We start from the raw sequence: 21,744 nt of genomic DNA on the forward strand, positions 1-21,744 counted from the left end.
AGGCAGTATTTTTGTAGGGGCGTGAGGGGGGAGTTTCTTTTCGTTGGTTAAAGCTTCTAAGAATATCAAACAATGAAAGCATAGCCCTTTTTACCCCATCCTTTTCTCTCATGTTTGAATTGCATCTAATGTGATTCCTGCTGGATACCAATCCCCTTTAGTATGCTGTTAATGATAAATAATTCTAAATTCCAAATAGAGATTGAGAAATCTCAGTGGGTAACAACCACTTAAAATTCACAGTACATGTTTACTATTTTAATGAAAAAGTTCTTACCATATATACAACATGTCATTTGTAGATAAAAACATATAATTTGCCTTTTATCTTAATAATTAAATCAATTACCCTGTTAAAATTGTCAGATACAACTGACTATAAAATAAGAAGTCACTTAGGTCTTATAGAGGATGAAAAATCCATTAAAATTAAAATGTGAATATATCTTCCTATCATCATACTACAAACAAATTGAAGGGAGAGGGGAAATCTACCTGGAATTAATTCATAGGGAAAAGTGAAGCAATTTATCAGTCAGCTATTGTCACAAAAATGCTGCATAACAAATCATCCCCAAATTATGATATGCACAATAAAGCATTTATAGCTACAGGTTGGCTGAGGTTTGGCTGATCTACACTAGGCTCATGCAGGCTTGCCCCCAAGCTATGAATTAGGTGTATGTCTGCTCCACATATCTCCCATCTTCCTTGGACCACCAGATGCCTGAAGTATATTTATCACATGATAAAAGGAAGCAAAAACAAAATAACCTTTCAAGAATTTGCTCACATGATATCTGCTAACATCTTATTGGCCAAATGAATTCACATGGCCAAGTCCACAGCCTATGGTTGGAAAGTACTCTCCAAATACCATGGGGTGATGCCAAAAGTATGGCTATATAATGCTGCAATTTGAAAGTAAAGAACAAAAACTAATAATCCCATCCACCAACTGGATGCCATTTTTAGGGGGAGGAGGGTGGAACATGGGACCTATCAAGGGTTAATGATATAATACAGAATTTATATTTCTCTGAATCACATCTTTCCCTTCTCTTAGCTATCACATTTTCTATTTGACACATATATTGCTTCTATGCTCTGAACCTCAGAGTAGCTTCTTGGTTTGTGAGATTTTCCCCAAAGTAGGGAAATACATAGCCTAGATTCAGGAAAATTCTTCCTGCATATCCCTGCACTGTTCATGCCAGGTTCTTGAAGGGGATTGTGCAGGTGGCTCCAGAGCCCTAAAATACTGCCTCGGGCTAATGAATATTGTCTTTTATTTCACATTACTCTTCCTCAGTATTCATCTTCCAAGTGTTCCTCTCCCATGCTGTTACATGTATAGAAAAGCAGGACAAGGGTAAGGGAGCAATTTCTATGGCCTTAATTCCTGTAAAATCAGTGTGTAATTACAAGAAGTTTAAAAATTCAGCACATTTCCAATCAATATTTTGCTAGATGTAGGTTAAGCAGGACTTCTTTCTTCCCTGAACTAATGGATCTTAATTTTCCAACAAAGTTAAGTATGCTTCAAAGACTAAACAAGTACTATCTCAGTTCAGTTCATGCCTAAGGAATTAATTTTTTCAAATTAATCCATCACAGCCCCGTTTTTACTTGTTGATACACGAAAAAGAAAGACTCATCTAAGCACCACAAGTGGGTGAATCTTTTTAGTCAATCATTTCCCTGATGGCGCAAACCCACAATTTTTATGATACTTAATGAAATCATACATAAGGAAAAAACACATTTCATGTGTGTATATATCAAGTGCTGACATTATTTTGAACTGAAAAGAAATTTCACAGTGAAGGGGTAATGGAATTAAGAATTCTTTGCACAATATTTCAAAATACGCTTTGTGTCTCAGCACATAAGCTACCTCTTCTTTTAACTATTCCCTGACCTTATCAGCACAGGAACAATATGCCCTTCTCGGAGCTCCCATTTCACTTGTGTTTTCCCATTCTGATGATTCTCATCACTTTCTTACAATTATTTGCCAGCTTGTCTATCTTATTTATTTATTTATTTATTTATTTATTTATTTATTTATTGAGACTGAAGTCTCATCCTGTCACCCAGGCTGGAGTGCAACGGCGCAATCTCGGCTCACTGCAACTTCTACCTCCCAGGTTCAAGTGATTCTCCTGCGTCAGCTTCCTGAGTAGCTGGGATTACAGGCACGCACCACCATGCCTGGCTAATTTTTGTATTTTTAGTAGAGACGGGGTTTCACCATGTTGACCAGGCTGGTCTCAAACTCCTGACCTCTTGATCCGCCCGCCTTGGACTCCCAAAGTGTTGGGATTACAGGCGTGAGCCACTGTGCCCGGCCGCCTGTCTATCTTAACTCTGCTATACCACTGTGATCTCATCAAGGGCAGAAATTATGTTTAATTCAACTTTGATTCCTGTTTAGCATCCAGCAGAATGTATGCATCTAATAAGTATTCGTTATGTGATGACTTCATACATTTTTTGTTGACACTTCTCTGCCACAATACCTCTTTGAAATAATGGCATTTAAAATCCCTTCCAAAAGCGACTACTATGTCTTGCATCTTATCTACCAAAATCATAGTTTTCAACACCTCTCACCTAAACTTTTTATCATGTTTATTAAAGGAAACTAGAATTAATCAAATGTTACATATACCTTCTTTAACTATTTAAATGGGATTCTCTCCACCTAAAACTTATGCTCTCTCTTTACCCTGCTTTGCCACCCACTAGCAAACTCTTACCTATCAAATCTCATCTTAATTGTCACCTGCTGTTTGTGGCTCTCATCTAGGTCTTCAAAACACTCTATACATAGTAAAAGTATAGCACATTATACCTAATGTGCTAATCACATTATATCATGGTTATTTATTATTGTGTACATCTTTAAGGACTTTAAGGGCAACAGAGACCACTCCATTTTTATGTTTATGCCACTGTCCCTTATCCCAGTGGCATGCCTAAGAACAAGTGCATGGTACATATTTTTTAAAGAACATTGTCAACAAGTGCCCCTGTAGTTCTTTCTTCCACTGTAGCTCAGTATGTGCCATGTTCTCATTAAAATTAAAAAACAGTTCAGAAACCGCTAATTAAGCTTCTAGTTTCAGTACTTTATAATACCATCTTACAGATTGGCAGTGTATTTGGTAAAAACAAGATTCACTATAACCACCATCACCATCATCAAATGGTATTTTGGAACATTAGATAATATATTTGGCATATCTACAGCAACAAAGTGATTCCCCTTTTTCCATTGCCATAATAGTGCTAAGCACAACCGTAACCTGTTTGCACTTTGATACCCATGAAGGGCTGAGCTATGCAAGAAAATAGCTTGCAAATGTTTCTAAGATCTTACATTTACTTTGGCTCATTTGATCACCATATCCGCTTCTGAGTTTTGATATGGGGTGGAGTAAATCTGTCATTCACTTCTACTTTATTATGACAGCTGGTGCTACTTGGCAACTACCCTGTTCAAATTAACCCAAAAAAAGCAATTTTTCACATTTAAAACTAAGACTATGTCTACATCAACACCTAAACAATTGATTGAAAAGTTTAAATTCACTCAAGGAGCAAATTCATTTGTTATAAATAAAATTGAAAAGCCAACTAAAAGTTGCTTTGATGGTGGTGCTTTTTTTCTTTTTTCTTAAATAATGGAATTGGGAAGCAGTTTGTAAGCAAGCACGTAGTAACATACTCTTAATATATTCGGTCTCCCGGTTTTTACCCTTTCAAAACTGTAGCACATTAGGTACAGATAATTCAGAATACTTTTATACTCTATTTGACCCGAAAGAAGAACCAAACTCATAATTCAAATATGGTAATGACTGTTAAAAGAGACACCTGACCAATTATTTTCTTGTTAAGGCAGTTCTTGACACCATCCGTTATCCTGGTGGATGTAGAGTTCTTCCCATAATTTTAGCCAAATCAAATGTATGATTTATAAAGGCAGCCATATTTCAGCAACACAAAACTAGTGGCCTAATATTTAATGAAGACTGTATGTTCAGATGCCTTTTCAACTTAATTTTTTTCTGCTAAATTGTAGGAGAAAATCTCAACCTACCAAAAAAATGCTGAGCCATATAACCAAAGAATGAAAAATTCTAGGTTTACGAATAAGTACAAATCATTTACTAATATGTTATAATTCGATATGCATGTATCTTTTAAAACCATTATTCAGCATAACAGTACACATTGTACTTTGTCTAGATCTCTAACTTTGAACAAAAATATCTACTAGAAAAATCAACTGCAACTTCTTAAGAAACATTAATAGTATTCTAAGAATACTGTGTATAAGCAAGACTCATTTTGTTTTCCTAACATCCTATTAGGATGATCTCCCATATTCTCTTAAAGAGAAACAGATTTGGAAACTTAAAAAAAAAAAAAAAAAAAGGAATGGTCTTCCTTTTATTTATTTATTTTTTTCACTCTCTGGACTATGGTAATTAATGTCTACTCAATACCACGCTCAATCATCTGTCTCCCCTGGGACCATACTTTCAATTAAACCTTTTATTTCATCCAAGAATGCCTGTTCTCATTGACCACTGTGCTTTTTATCTGTGGATTTATGATAATCTAATGCACATCTCCTCACAGGCAGAATGGCCTTATACATCCTTATTGTTCTTATACCAGAAGAGAAGTGAAAAACAAAATTAGCTCCTGCGGAAGCCAGGAAGGAAACTGCATTTGTTTAACACAGCGAGAGGCCTTTCACTACCTGCCCAGTGGCCTTGGCCATTACTCTGCCCTGGCCTCTCAATGTGCTGGCTGCCCCTGGCCTGGCTGTGTGCTTCTGATAAGAGATGCCAACTCCCTTGAGAGCTATTGAGCTGAGAGCAGAGGCAATGCAATCTTTGGGAAATATTTTCAAAGGTTTGTGAAGGAAGTAAGACATTCATATGCGATCAGTATTCTTTTCTGCAAGAAACCCTACAGGTTAAAGAGGAACCTCTGAACTGCTATCTGACAGCAAAAGCTTGACTTCTTAATAAGTAAGCCACCAGCTTGTTTGCAGCTTTTTGCCTTTACTTTCTTTCCAGTTAGGACACACATGATTTGGTTTCTGTTTTAGAAGGGCACAAATAATAGTGACATGTTATTAACTTAACCACCATGAAAATCATACTCAGTTTTTTTTTTACAATCATACTCAGTTATATAGCTGAAGACAAAGTTCTATCTAGTACACTTCTATCTCTTTATGATATAGAGAATAAGTCACTGTTACGTATATCCCAAACATGAACAAATGTAGCAGCCTTCATCTTTGTTTAATTTCCTTGCATGCCTACATAGTACATAAAATTATCAAGTTAATAATTGCATTAATATTTATTTATATAATTTATTTACAACCCAATACCAAAGAGGAATTGAGGTGATTGCATTAATAATTACATTGAAAATATATGCCCAGTTTTCAACAAGTTGCTAGTGTTGACATAGTCATATTTTTCTAATAAAAGAATCCAGAACCCAGAGGTTTTTTTTTTTTTATTAAAGGTGGCCAAAACCTTAATGAATAATGTTTGCAATTCATTCATTTTAATGTGTAATGGAAACAAGCTTTAAATAGACAATGACTGTGGGTGTGGGTACAGACAAGGCAATTTCTAGTTACAAAACAGGCTGATGCTGTAAGTTTGTCTGTAAACTTGGTGCCTGCATGTTGAGCCTTTGTTTTTCTTTAAAAAAATACTGATAAATTTTGGCTACATTTCTCTCTTAGCCAAGAGTGCTTGTTTACTCCATGGTATCTCCAAAACATACCAGTAAGTAATAATTTGCATTCTATTGGATGGGTTATATTTAACCATGTTCTATGGGAGAATACACTGAAACCTCCAATTCAGGAATGAAGGATCACACTTCCCTCTGAGCTGGCTATGGGAGTGAAGTCCCTTATGCTACCCACAGCAGTGGTGGCATCAGTAGAGGATTGGAGGAAGGGCTCCATCTGTGCCTACTACTATGGCAACAAGCGTTGCCATGGCAGGGGTCGAAGAGGTAGCCATGAGAAAGGTATCTGTTGGCAATCTGTTAGCTCTACATTTACTGAAGATAAGGTACTGTCTAGGTCAAATGTTCCCCAGGCATTCTGAACTATGGAACAAACAAACACTTAGAAGAGAATTCATGCAGCCCATTCCCATTCATATATACAGATCTTTCATAATTTGGGCACTGTCTGTATTGAGTGTCATGCCAAGATTTGATGCACAGAAACTTAGAGGGTATTTTGGAATAGGAAAGAATCTTAAAAGACAATTTAGTTCAATTTCCTCCTTTTACAGATAAGAAAATTCTTCTCCCTCTTTATTGTCAAATTACTTTTTTGATAATTTTAGCATTTAAATACTAAAATTTAGTTTATCAACATCTATACAACCAAACTTCTATTCTTCAGCGCCAATTCAGATTGTAGATGTCTAAAAGAGTAATTCTTTATGTGAGGTGGGAGAAGAAAGGGAGGGGAAAGCACATTCTTCATCTAGGGAGACTGGTGTCCAGCATAAGAGAGAAATGCACATATATGTCAAGAGCCACAACGTTTTAGGTAAAAACGCTGCTAAACAGCAATGTAGGGGAAAGGAGCATGCCTGGCCTACTCTGTATCTCCAACACTGTATTTGCATAAAAATAAGAATTTATGGGAAAATAAGAATAATTATTGGGAAAAGATTTCCCAATAAGAAATTCATGAATGGAATTAAGACTCAAGAAATTAAATGACCATTAGAAACTCCACCATCTACTGACAGTCCTGGGCTGATAACTTGAATCTTCCATCCCTGACCAATACTTATTCGGTTATAGAACAGTGCACACTCCCACTTCCCTAATCTAACATGGGAGACTGTAACAATATCAGACTCCATGAATTATATCTCCTTGAAATGTGATTTGGTGCTCTTTCCATCCAGAAAAGGAATCTATTCCTCCATCCCTGGGATCTTGCCTGGCCTTGTGACTTGACCAAAAGGATGAAGCAGAAGTCACAGTGCAACTTCCAAAGTTAAGACTTATGAGCCCTACATCTTCTGCTTTTGTTGTCTTGGAGAATACCATGTAAGGACACTGAACTAGCCTTTTGGAGGGTGGGAGGGCACATGAAGAAGGACCATGGTGTCCCACCCAACAGCTATTAGAGTACCAACTGACAGACACGTGTAAGGAAGGCCATTCTGGACCTTCCCGCCCAGCAGACTCTCTGGTTCAATGCAGCTCCATGCATAAGTCTAAACGAAACTGGCAGCAGAAGAAGTCACACAACCCACAGAACTGCGAGAAATAATAAAACATAATTTTAACCCTTAAAGTGGTGGGTAGTTGGTTAAATAGCAAGAGATAACTAAAACATAGAACTTATAAAGGAGGGCATTAGTTCGATTTTAAATTCACATCTGATGGGTTTTAAAAAAAATATGGTCTTGTTACCGACTTTAAATGATAGCATAAGTAGCCAACAATATGTCACTCTAACAAAAATGTTCCTTTCTGTTCCTTTCCTTCCTTTTCTGCAGTTTTCTTTCCTGCCTTCGGAAAGATGTTTGTTATTCATTCTTTGTCCATATTTCTGGAACTTTTTTCTCTTCTTGCTTCTTCGAATCTATCTAGGGCCTGACCAGACTCCCACCTCAAAAACGAAATCTTTCATGATTTTAAAGTCCTTTGACTTTTAAAGCCTTTTGACTTTAAAGAACTTTAATTTTTCCTTTTTATAACTTTTATGTCCTTATTAGCCCCTTAACCTCTTCCTTAAACTCGTGCAACTATTTTTCTTTCATTAGCTTTCCCTACTGATAGGTACCATGCTATATTCTTATATTGTTTCTCTAATACCACTTAGCATTATCTATGAACTCCTGGAGTTAAAGAATCATGTTTTAGTACATTTTAGAATACCCACTGCATGGAACAGCATCTAGCAAAAATAAACATTCAATAAATATTTGATCAGCTAAACTGGGAATAGTAGGTGTTCAGTAAATATTTGTTGAACAGTTGATTCCTGTCATCTCCAATGTGGACCCAGAAAATAGGGAAATAGAGGTGGAATATGGCAATTCTTCTGAACATCAACCTTTCTTTGATGATCATAGACGAGAAACATTTGATTTCGGAGAGATGGAGTCAAAGTAAATCACGGCTAAGATGTTTTGGCTGGCCGTTTTTCTGTTGTGCTGTTTTTTGTTTGTTTGCTTTTTTGTTCATTTGGTTCTGTTTGTTTTTCTCCTCCAGTGGGAAGTCAAGGGTCTAAAGATGAAATATATAGCTGCTGGGAAGGAGAGAAGGGAGAAAGCCAGCCCTTTCAAGTCACTTGGAAAGTCTGTAACTTACCTGTAGAGCGCTAAGGCAGGCATTTCCATAAGCCAGGAACCACAGGCTCCAATATTTATGGGATGAGTGCATAGCATAGGCAGCTTTGCTGTTCTCAGAGCTGATATCTTTCTCTATTCTACTGCCATCACTGCCATCTTCAATGGTATTTAATGTAATTTAATGTAATGTACTATTATGTCCACCACCACCTGGCATTTTCATGTAAAGTAGAAGTAAATACGTTGCTGTATAATTGAGAAACACATAGAGTGTTACTTAGTTCCAGAAAGGTATGATGGGAGGTCAGAAGCAAGAATGGAAAGAAAAGGAGGAAGGTAAAGGGGAGAAAGAGGAAATATAAGAAAATTGAAACAACATTTCAAGCTGTTAGACAATCCTTTTTTTGGTGTGGGCGGGTGGTGCTAAACCTCTAAGAAATGCAAAGAATTAATTACGGAAAGACTAGGTGATAGAAGTCCTTCATATAACTCAATAAGTGGCAAGGAAACATAATTGAACTCGTTTATAATTGAATATCCTGCCATCCGGGGCAGATTTTAAGAAGGGTAAACTTAAAGAGACATAACAATATTAAATGTTCTTTTGTCTTTTTAACATTTGGGATAAAACATTCTTTTTAAAGAGAGAGCTGGGACTGTGGTGGGTCTTCATTTAGGTAGCAGCAAGAATTGAATAGTGTGTGATATATACTTGAACATCTTAATTTAAATAATTATAATATCTTAAAGAAAAATGCATCTTAACCCCTGCGATGTTTGATTGTATCCGACAGGTTCAGTAAAAGGGCACCTATCTACTGCTGCACTATGCGTCATATGTTCTGCACACTCATTAAAAATAATGAGAACATATTTAAAAGTCATTGCCCAGAGAATCTTTGGGGACGGGGCAGGAGAAGAAGTGGCAACAGATTGTTATTTAAGTGTCTATCTCTGTTTTACCAGCCCTTAGGAAAAAAAAAAAAAAAAAAAAAAAGGTGATCTTAAGCTGATATTCTTTAATGATAAAGATCACATATTTTCCTGGAAAAAGAGACAGATGAAACATGTTCAGACTTCTAACTATACTCTCAAAATGAGATGGACTGTAGTGACAATTTCACATGTATGGTATTTACTTTGATAACAGCTGGAAAAGTCAACCACCATCAATTAAGGTAGTATTTTTTTCCCTAATCTTTAAAGATCCTTTACAAAATGAACACATTTCCTTACCTTACACCAAATGTACCTTAACAAATGTACTGATCACAGGCACCGAGGCAATTAAGCAAATCGAGGTTGTCTCCTAAGTTTTGTAACCAACTTCTTATCCAGCTTGCTCCAAATCAACAGCTGGCCTAAATTACTGGTAACATTTGGCTAACTGGATGAGAAGAAGAATATAGTAGGTGGTTGGTCACAATATGACTTTTTCTGAGTTGTTCAAATATATAAATTCAGAAAATTCTTTTTCTCCAGTCTCCAGAAGCGTAATCATAGCCACAGTCACCACTAATAAGGTATATGTCATGCACCACGAAAATCAGGCCAAATCTCATAGCTCTTCACTGCTAACTTTGCAAGACAATGTATTTAGGCCCCAATTTTCTGAAATGTCATGAGATCTTTACAGCATAGAACACTCCTCCTTCCACTACCTTCCAATCTCCAACAAAACCCATTTTGTGATAAAAGCCATTAAGTATTTACATTCTGACACCTGGAAGCCATACGACCCAGCAAAATAGCCCCGCACTTCCTCCATCTGTTTTAATAATGCTGAACCACAGCACTTATCATCATCTATTTTATCAAGACTAGATTTTGCTGACAATAGTTCAGTAGAATTCTTCCAGATATAAGTACTTCTTAGGGGGCAGCAAATGACTATTAATCCCTTGGCCTTGTGGGCTATTGAGCACATTCAAAAAGCTGGCCACGATTAAGGACCCAGTCTCTGAGCACATTGCACAAGTGAGAGAAGGTACAGCATTTACTTCAGTGAGGTGGAAGTCTTACTTAAAAGCTATTTCTAACTTTGTTTTTTGAGACAGGGTCTCACTCTGTTGCCCAGGCTAGAGTGCAGTGGCATGATCTTGGCTCACTACAGTCTCTACCTCTCTAGGCTCAGATGACCCTCCTGCCTTAGCCTACCAAGCAGCTGGGACTACAGGTGTGTGCCACCACGCCTGGCTAATTATTTTATTTTGTTATTTTTTTGTAGAGATGGGGTTTCACCATGTTGTCCGGCCTGGTCTCAAACTCCTGGGTTCAAGCAATCCACCAACCTCAGCCTCCCGAAGCGATGGGATTACAGGCATGAGCCACCACACCCAGTCGTATTTCTGATTTTGACGATGTAAATGCTGGTAAGGGGCAGTGTTTCTGTGCCTCACTTTCATCTTTAAAATGAGATAAATGGAAACTAAGCAGTTGCTTTGTGACAGTTTAAGGATCACTTTCCTAGAATCTGTGAAATCTCTAACTTGAGTCCAACCATAGTGAAAGGGTGGATGCTGGAATATTGTCCATGTAATGGGGTCAATGGAACATATCTTACCCTAAAGCCTCCAATAGAGGTGGTAAGAGGAAAGGAGGAAGGGAAATGGGTATAACTGCAAACAAATACCAACAACCCAATATTCCAAGCCCCTCAAAAGTACCTCCTGTGATATGTGTCTGAATGTACAAGTTACAAGCTGGCACATAAAAAATTTTGAGCACAATCAAATTGAGTGTGGAAATTTTAAAGCACAATTGAGTTGGCCCTGAGAAAGTCAAGTACAATTGAGTTTGCCTAAATGAATCAGGGGTCATTGAGTTGGGTAACTGCATTGCACTCAGCACTGGCCCTTTGCCAAAATGAGGGGCACATGGCCAAAAAGGCACAACTCAATTGGGCTTAAAAAAATTTCACAGAATATTTTTCCCAGAACAAGAAATTTTTCACAGGAGACATAAAGTTGAAAATTTGATCAATGAAGCTAGTCAGTAATAGTCACTAAGTTATCCTACAGGCTTCATGTTCTTTATAATGAAACCACTATTCCAATGGTTCTCAAACTTGAGTGAGCACCAGAATTATCTGGAAGGCTTGTTACAACACAGATTTCTAAGCCTACCTCCAGAGTTTCTGGTTCAGTAGGTGTGGAGGGAGCCGGGAAATCTGCATGCTTACCAAATCCCCAAGTGATGCCAAGACTACTAGCCTGAGACCACACTCTGAGAACCATTGTTCTAACAAATTATTGCAGCTCAAATTGAAGCGTTTAAAATACTTTAACATGATACTGTAAAAATATCTCTAATATTTCAAATTATAACATGATACTTGTGGCTTTCATATGTCTTTACAAGTAAACTGTACAACTAGATTGTGCAAATGTCATAATGGTAACTTAAACCACTGAAGCTGTCATTTACATGGAAAACTATCCTAACCCTCACTGTCGCACATAGTTGTAAATCAGAAATTGCTATTGCTCAGAGAAAATCCCTGCATATATTTTTTTAATTTGGTTTCAAAGAATTGTACAGGATAATAAGATACTGAATGCAGACCAGATACAGACTAGCAGTAATGGCTCATTTAGCAATACCTTTCTCAGTCTTCTATATCACCAACTTTAGTAATGCGTAGCTTTCATTCATTCAGTCAACAAATATCCACTGAGCATACACTGTGCTCTAGGCACAGGAAATAACAAGGATTAATATGATTTGGCACTTATTGTGTGTCAACAGCTGCACACAGTTAATTCTCACACAACCCTACAAGGTAGGTGTTGCTTTTATCCTCATTTTTAACAAATCAGGAAATTGAGGCACTGAAAGGCTGAATGAAATTGCAAAGCAGGGATTCACATCCAGGCCATGAGATTCCCAAATGTGGCATCTTAAGGACTATTTCTTTATAGTTCTTAAGGTCTATTGGAGAAATTATAATATTGTGTGATTCGGGCACATGCTAAGGTGAACCCTTAATATGGATGGAAAACTATGTAAGGTTCCATAAACTAGACCTGGGGGTTCAAGGAAGCTTTGCCCAAGCAAATGACCTATAGGTAGATATCTTAAGGAGTTTTGAGATAAAAAGGAGTGTCCTCGCTTTCAAAGATGAAGAGTTTGGAATGACAGTAGAGAGTAGGGGAAGAAAAATGCCAAGGCTCACTGGCCCATAAAACAGCTTGGGATTCATGAAAGTCATAAAACTCTAGGATAATAAAAATTGTTTTCTCCTGCAACAAGTAATGATATCACAACACAGCCAAACTCAAAACTTTGGAATTATTGATATTTCTCACTCCTTCACTCCCACATCTACCAGTCGCCAAAACCAAAGTTTTGTACCTGAATTGTCTTCTCTCCATTCTTAACAGGTGGGAAAATCTAATCTGTGCACTTAATATCTCTCATTCAAATGAGCAATGGTTATAATAACAAGGAATATTTATTAAATCCCATTCTCTGCGCCCCATTGTAATCATTTTACATGCATCTCATTTAATCCTAACAACTAGTCTCTTGGGTAGACACTAGTCTAGTCCCTGTGTTACAGAAGAGGAATGGACGCTCAGGGAGATAACTTCATCAAGGCCATTTAATCAATAAGTGACAGAGTCAAGGCTCAACCCAGGTGTGACTGATTCCAGGTCCCAAGCTCCTTACTAGTGAATCACAATAAGCTCTTAATAGATATCCCAACATCTTTTTGCCCCTCCGAACTTACTCAAAATAGCACTACTTCTCATGTTAGTCTCCTGTTCAGTAATCTGTCAAACTGGGCTGCTTACTGTCTTCTTGTACTTTTGTACTTTCTAATCTCTGAGTAACTGAAGAGAGTGTTTCTTTCGCCCATGTGGCTCTGCATCTTGAAATTTATTCAATTCTCAAGCCTCTTTTTCAAATGCTGTCATGTTCTTGAAGGTTTTCTTGGTTCCTGACATAGTTTGAATCCCTGCAACAATTTATTTGCTCATTTGATCCACTTATCACTCTCCTTTTCTTTATGGGCTAGAAGCTCCTTGAGGACAGGACACATCTTCAGATGAAGCTTCTAGCTTCATCTCTGGAAGTTCATGTTGCAGAGCCTTGACTAAGATTCAGTATATAATGGTTGAATGAAAATGCAGTAAGAAGAAAATGGAAATTATTGTAGGGAAAAGCTGGAATAGAAACTCTATCTTAGCAAGGACTTCATCATAAGACATGAACTGTGTTACTTGGAGAATACACAAAATATAGCAAGGTACTTTGGATGTTGCATAATTATTTAAATTCCAAAACATATCTCATGCACATTAATTTAGGTAGAAAAATCATTTTGAAATTATCTTTCAATTTCTGCTACTTATCCACAAATAACTGCTATAATATTCATTCTTCCTTAAGTATCTCAGTTAATTAAGCATGGAATCATTTGAATCAAATAGCCAAAGGGAATGAAATAATATATCATTTAAACGAGGTTCATCTAAGATTTCAAACCAAAATTCTGTAATTTATGATGCTAAATAATTCGACATTTCAAGATGTGAATTTTTTACTTAATAATAAGAAAGAGTAAACCACGAAGAAGTTGGAACCACATCTCGCATGCTAAGGTAGTCACAGGGACAGGTAACTATGACAGTGTTGGACTACGCTAAGCTCAGCAACTGTTAAGTAGGGTTCCACATGCGTGTGCATCATTTTTTCTCAGCAAAAGCAATATTCCTAAGTGAAGGTCAAAGCAGCATGACAAACATGGCTAACTTTTGGTTTTCAATCATGCAAGGCAGGAGAAACTTGCTTGCTTGAAATACAGTTAATCTCACTTGCAGAGGCCAGCATCCAATAGCAGGCAAACTTGGCAGGTAGAAATTATAAATACATTTGAAATTTTTTTGCTCATTTTACCCACCAGGGGTTGCTGTGATTTTCAGGATGATTTAGAAATAAGGCAGCAGGTCAGAAAATGAAACGTTAAAGAGGTTAACAAAGAAAGGGCAGAATCTTCCTTTCTAAGCAATAAAAAAAAGAAGACATGCACATACATGCACATGTACACACACATACATAGCAAATAACACACATGTACACACACATACATAGCAAATAACTCCTTCTCTCTCTAGCTCTTATAGAAATGAACACATGAAATTAACAGAAAAACTTCAGTCTTTCAGGAGCTTTCTTAAGTGGAAATACGGCTTTATCTGACATTTAGCGTAAGAAAGAATTTCAGGTATCAGAGATAGAAAAGAACTTGCAGGCCACGTCTCTTACAGAACTGACCACACAAACCACCAACTGATTAACTAGCATAGTTTTCATTTCAAGTGTAGACACAGAGACAGCAGTTTAGCCTTCAGATTCTAAATCTATTACCAAAACTAATCTCAAAGTACCTTCTGCAAAACTGTTCCTTATGTGAACACCTCTTCAGTAAACTCTCACCCAGTCAGGGGGTGAGGACACCAAAGGATCTTTCAGAATGGGATTCTGGAGAGATTATCTTTGAAACATCATTCTTTTGGTAAAGATACTAGAAACAGCTAAATAGTTGTAATGTTATTATATAAATTCCTCTCACTTGATTTTCAACCTGGTCTGCCCCAGATGGAAAGAAGATTGGCTAAATACGCTACCAAACTTGTGATGTTAATCAATTGCTCAGGAAGAAGGACACGAACTAGAATATAGGAGTTCAGCACAGTTCTTTCAGGTGGCAGGTCAGGAGAAATGACCAGGAAATGGATACCATGGCCTTCAGAATGACAGAGAGTCACATCCAAGAGACGATTCTATATTGGGACTTCCTGTATAACTGCTGACCACATGCTCCCTTAGCTTAAGTGTTAAGACTTTACAAGAAGCTAACGATAACAAGGAAGGAAGGAAGATTTAAGTGTCAGAAACTAGGCAGTGCAGTGCTGTTAAGAAGATACAGAGCTCGCAGAACAGCAAGGCTTAACAAAAGAGGAGAGTTTCTTAGAAGAGGAAAACAATAAACACAGTTTGTTTTCCTCAAAGGAGATAGAACAAGACAAAAGTAGGAAGTGCTGTCCTTCCTTCATCCTGCCAGATTTTCAGTGGAAAGTCAAGTGTGTACATCAATCATGATAAGGAAGAAGAGACCAAAGTGATATCACCTTCAAGTTTTTGAAAGGAAAACACAAAGATGTATCATACAACACACTTCTTTATTTTGCCCTTTCAAACAGGCCGGTGCATGCCACACTATGAAGTAATTCCCACTGAAACAGCCCAGCACGTGCCAAACATCACCTCTCTTTAAACTTCCTGCAAGGTTCTTGCCTCTTGGCATTCGAGGCAGGCATTTGGGCTGGAAAAAGAGTGCCTTTCCTTAATTTTCCAATATGAAGACTATGGATCCACATGACTTAGATGCTTATAAACCTCAAATGCCCTTGCTTTGCTATGGTGACAAAGAAAATTCCACATATTTGGATGGTTGACTGTCAACTACCGCATAATATATCTAGAGTATAGAATTGTGTTTACACTACTACAGAAATGCTCATGTATTAGAAAAAAAAATTATAGCTAATGTATTTTGAGAACTTACAATTAGCCAGAAACTATGCTATGAGCTTTGCCTGTATTATCTCATTTAATCTTCACAACAATTCTTACAATATAGATGAGGAAACAGCCTCTGAGTGATGTTCCGAACTGCTCTACATCACACAGCTAGTAAGTGCTGGATACAGAAGTTGAATTCTGGGATTTGAACTCCAGAGACAATGTTAAATGTTATTCCAGGTGCTAACTTCCAGACGTAATTGTCTTTGATGAGGAATGAACTCAGAGTTTCAAACTGGGATAAATCAGCATCCCTTACCTGGGGGAGGGGCAAAGCTTCCAGGAAAAAGGTATTAACTGTGGGGTTAAAAATTCTAGAGGACATATGGGAGAAAGGTATAAGGAACTACTAGACAGAAACTGTAGGCTCAAGGGTTTAAGTTCCTAGCTGGAGTTCTGTTGTTGCATTCTTTTGCATGCTCAGGGGCTGGCTGAAATATTTCTGTTTTTATGCAGGGTTTTATTTCTTCCAGGACCACAGTTCAACAGAATACACAGTCAAAACTTCTTTCTTTGCTCTCCTATCTCAGAAATAAGCACATAGTTCCATGGAGGATTTTGGAGAGTTTTGATTTCTAGCAACCTAAATATCAGACAAGAAATGAAAGGGCCTCTTGCGGTGCATACACACACTGCCCCCTTTTTTATTGTTTCTTTTCACTTTGACCCTTGTAGAGAAAGACCAAGGTCTTTGGATAAATAAAAGATTGAAAGAAGAATCCATCTGTACTTTAGAAAAAAAATCCAGACTCCAAGTTTCTGCATCATTTCTCTAGGAAGTGTGAGGAGATGAGACAGACATTCAGGATTCTACCTTTCAAATGGTTGGGTATGGAGGAGTCAAGTAGAGGAATGGAAATGGGGACTATATCTGCATCACTCAGATCACTCTTTTTTTCTTATTTTCCCTATTTTATTACAGATCTCCCCAGAGTATACAATAAGGAAAGGGAAAAATGGGTAAGATGATGGGAAAGAGAAGGAAAGGGAGAAAGAAAATTCCATGCCAAGGGAACTTGGAGGTGACGGATCCTTTCGGCGGGTATTAAGGAGTATTAATATATAAGACAGGTGATTCGACAAGGTTGTAGACTCAAACATAAATATATGTAACACAATGGTAGGATCAGAGAGACAACTTAGAGCTTGTGTAGTCTTATTTAACCTCAATGGGGAAACTTTTTCTAGAGCACCTTGGACAGTTGGAGAGGCAAGCTCTGTTTAAATATTCTAACTAACCCATAAATCTTCTTGGACAGGTCCATTAAAAGTTCTCATAACATTATCCTCTTCCAACCATTTGTTTTAGAACAAGCTCAATGAGGGCAGGGAGTGAGTCTTAACTATTTTTGTATACCCAGAACCTCCAACTTTGTACACAGCAGATGCTTAGTAAGTGGTTGAGTTAATGCATAAGTAGATTACTGGGTACAGACTGCCTGAAGAAACAGATTAGGTCTACTTTCCAATCCATACAATAACTCTTTACATTGTCATGTCTCCTAAAATTTCTCTTCTTCAAGTGAAATATCATCATTTCTGTCAACTAATCCTTACTGTTCTGATAACCTAACTCTGGGAACCTACATTTGCCTTTGTCAATTTTTATACAGATTCAAAGGAAATAACAAGGAGTAAATACAAGTCCTTTTATCACATTTGTTTCTATTTGTTATTAGCTATAAAATCCCTTCTGAATTTTCTTTTCTCTCTCTTTTTTTTTTTTTTTTTGAGACAGAGTCTCGTTCTGTTGCTCAGGCTGGAGCGGACTGGTGCAATCTTGGCTCACTGCAACCTCTGCTTCCCGGGTTCAAGCGATTCTCCTGTCTCAGCCTCCTGAGCAGCTGGGACTACAGGCACATGCCACCATGCCCGACTACTTTTTGTATTTTTCAGTAGAGACGGGGTTTCACCATATTGGTCAGGTTTCGAACTCCTGACCTCAGGTGATCCACCTACCTCAGCCTCCCAAAGTGCTGGGATTACAGGCGTGAGCCACTGCACCTGTCCCCATTTTGAATTTTCTATAGCCTTCTTAAAAGCACAATTTTAATAAAATAAATAATATGTATTTATTGTAAAAAAAAAAAAGAAAATGAAAACCTCTCATAACCGATATCCCAGATGTATCTGCTTCTAGTTGTTAACAAGGTTTAAAATGTAATTTGATGATACTGCACACATAATTTTATATCCTACTTTTAAATATAGTATTAGATTATGAACATTTTCACATGCTATTATCAATTTTTTACAGAAACCATTTTAAGTACTTCTATATTTCACTGGCAAGCTATCTAGTTATTTATCTAACCAATGCCTTATGGTTATACAGGACCCAATATATCACTGGAATAGATAGGACTTTAGGGGAAAAAAATCAATGTGCATGAATTTTTTCCACATCTTTGATCATCAGTTTAGGACAGATTACTTGAAGTCTAGTTACTAGGTCTAAGGGTATACATTTTTAATAAGGCTTTTGAACTCATCTTTCTCAAGATGTCTATCCCAGCCGTCAAGAATAGGTTAAATACCCTTGTTCTATGTTACCATGGCACTCTGCATTTTCCCTTCATAATCTTCATCGGCATTTTGAAAACTTGGCTATCTTTTTACTTCCTGTTAGACTGTAAACTTCATTAAAGTAGGTCCACAAATTATTTTGCTGACTGTGTTTTGCCTAGGGCTTAGCACATAGCACATATTCAATATATATTTTATTGAATTAGTTGCACACTGTTGAATAGTTGCTTATTGCTAAAGGTGTTTGAATCTGTGCCCTGGAAGCACTGTTTACATATACCCACTGGCTGTATCAATGTTCTAAAAGTGCTATACCCCAAATGGGGTAAAATACCCTGAGTGTGATTCAACTTTGGTTATGAATGAAGCCTGTGATTTAGAACTCGTTTCTCAGCTATAATGAGTTCATTGGGTGTATTAAGCTCGGCATTAAAAATCCAGTGAGACCGAGATCTGAACATTACCAACTCTCGGGGCAGAAAATGTCCTTCTTGGCGGGCAATGACCAGCGATGCTGTCTCCCCCTGCTTGGTGCTCCTGAGCATGGCCACAAGCTCTTCCTGGGTTCGTCCGATGACATCTCTCCCATTTACCTAATGAATAAAAGCATATGAACAGCCACAATCACAATACTTCTTATCTCCTTCTACACTAGATAGTTTTTTAAAACAAGAAGCAAATGGGATCCCATACTTGAGGAAGCTCTGAAAAGTTGAAAACTAAATACATGGGCAAAACCCAACAATGTTTCCCGTAATTCATCATCATTATGATGCTGGATGAACTCAGAGTCGGTAATTAATATCAGCAGTTTTTCCTAAGACATCGCATTCTTATATGGGGGAAACTGGACTGACAGGTACCACAAAATGATTCTGCTTAAGGTAGAAAGCAGATTTCAAAGGCTTACTTAGTGTCATTTTCTGCCTAATTCAACAAGCAGAGTGAACCATGATCACAAGGCAAATTTCTCTGCAAATACACATCTAGCAATAGAATCCTGCAGGTTTTAAATGTATTTAGAAAATTATAGTCACCAGATTATCACAGATTATTAGAAATTCTAATTTGGAGCTAAATTAGTCATTTGGTGCATCTTCTTTCATGATCTAGAACATGAAAAGCTAAAGTGTTGCTTTTAATGAAGATGATTGCTTCAAAGGTAAATGGACAATATATAATTATCAAGACGATATGTCCTCAGACAAAAATAAATGAAAACAAACAGCCACCCTCTTACTTTTGGTATCCCAAATATATCTCTCTGCAAAATCCCTTCCAGCTGTTTTCATTGCTATCCTAGCACAGATGATAGGGATATGGACAAAGCATAGAATGACCTGAGATACTCTGGCTTGTCCTGGCCAAGTTTGAAAAGACTATTATAAAGACTTTTTAACTTTTTAGCCCTAACTGAATATATGTTGAATTCTCAGATTCAATCCAAATTTCACAGGGACCCTAAGAGGTAGAAGTAAGAGAGGGAAGATCAGAAATGGTTTTCATTATCATTTGGCCCCATATCACTGACCTTATCGGGGATTTACAAAACTAGACTCCTCATTAACCAGTTCTATACTAAAAGTTCTTATCTTATCTATAAGTAATAATTTTTAATATATATTAGGTTCAAAATAAAAATATTAATATATTTACATATATTTCAATGCAATTAAATGGCATTATTTAAATGCCAAGAAATATTTTCATACAACTATTAACTCCAATTCTTACCTCCAAAATTCTGTCCCCTGATTGTAGGCGGCCATCTTTTATTGCTGCTCCCTTTGGTAAAATGTTTTTTACAAAAATGGGACCAGGACCATGTATGGAAGAGTCTCTGGTAACCACAGTGAAACCAAGTCCTTCAGGGCCTAGTGTATAAGAACAGGAAAATGTATAGTCATCTTAAGCATGAGTAATATTATATTCAATCTTACAGTAAGATCTACCTAATTTAGACTAATATAGAATCAGTAAAATATTTACATTCTGGGACATTTTAAATATGCTTCAGTTATTTGGGTTTCAAATGCAGATTATAGCTCCTGACAAGCCATGACGTATCAAAGTGAATTTAGGGCCCAATCCAGATGTGTCACACTTTGGCTCATTCAGGTTCTAGAAGAAATGCACATGTTATCCAGATGCCCAGGAGACTGATTTCTCAATAAATCATAACCTGACTTCGTACTTTCTGAGAAGCAAAAGGCGATTTGACTTAAGTTCTGTCAGCCTGTTAAATGAGCTGGACAAGCTGTGGCTGAGCCCTCTACTTGTGTCTCAATTCCTCGTACTGCTGCATCCCACTGTCTGGTCAGCAAGCATCTTGTTGCTCCCGTCCTGTTCTCTTGCGTCTCCAATTTCTCCCTTCTCATGTATTTTTCACTCAGTCTAAAGGTATGCTCAGATTTCTGTACCCTGAAGGATCCTTACTTCCATCTTACTGCGTCTTCAACCTTCCATCACCAGTGACCTACCCACGACCATCTCTGTTGGTCTAGATTTGATGATTCCCACCATTTATTTTTGAAATTGACTCTGTCTTTGGTTTTCACGTCTTTATTTTCTGATTATTTTCCTATGTTTGATCACATCACATCCATCACTCTCTCTAAATCTTACCCATTGTCCTCCCATGTAGCCATAGATGTTTCCCAAGGATCTGTCCTAGACCAGTTTGTCCCCTAGACTCCCTGCCTTGGCCAGCTCCTGGATCCAAGTATATCTTCCAGTGAAAGAGACCTAAATCTCTATGGCTCCAATGTCTCTTTTTGATGTCAGCTTCCTAGATGTCATCATGCACATTTCAAACTTCACTATGTATCTCTCTCTCCAATCCAGATCCTGACCTTTTCAAATATCCTCATCTACTTAAAATTCTAATTTCTAGCAATGACATCTCCATTATGCAACTTGCTCTGCCTGAAAAACCTCAGCAATCACTGTAATTCTTCTCTTCTTTCCTTCCTACAACCAGTCATTTATTAACGCATGCCTATTATGTTTCCACCTTTAGACAGATGCAGTGCACGCTTTACTTAGCCTTTGTTGTTTGGCCTTGTCTTCAGTGTATCTTTTTGCTGTCAGATTAATCTTGCGAAAGTACAGATGTGATGTCATATCTTTCCTTTTTGCATTCAAGGCTTTGTAATAAATTTTTAAGGTGATTCTGTGTCTGATTCATTTTTCTATACCTAAAACACCCAAATCTGTGTCTTACACACAGCTGGATCATTTGTACAAA

General features: G+C 37.4%; 1 protein-coding gene across 1 annotated transcript in view; it reads right to left on the minus strand.

Moving 5' to 3' along the window:
• The window catches only part of PARD3B (par-3 family cell polarity regulator beta), a 1,040,345-nt gene that overhangs the window by 492,085 nt on the left and 526,516 nt on the right, over positions 1-21,744 (minus strand). Inside the window, exons 9-10 of the mRNA XM_032754819.2 lie at positions 20,232-20,371; positions 18,962-19,090 (exon numbers count right to left, since the gene is read on the minus strand). Of these exons, the coding sequence (XP_032610710.1) occupies positions 18,962-19,090; positions 20,232-20,371 (269 nt within the window). The remainder of the gene's footprint in view (positions 1-18,961; positions 19,091-20,231; positions 20,372-21,744) is intronic.

Source organism: Hylobates moloch, unplaced genomic scaffold (genome assembly GCF_009828535.3).
Source record: "Hylobates moloch isolate HMO894 unplaced genomic scaffold, HMol_V3 SCAFFOLD_1, whole genome shotgun sequence".
Lineage (NCBI taxonomy): Eukaryota > Metazoa > Chordata > Mammalia > Primates > Hylobatidae > Hylobates > Hylobates moloch.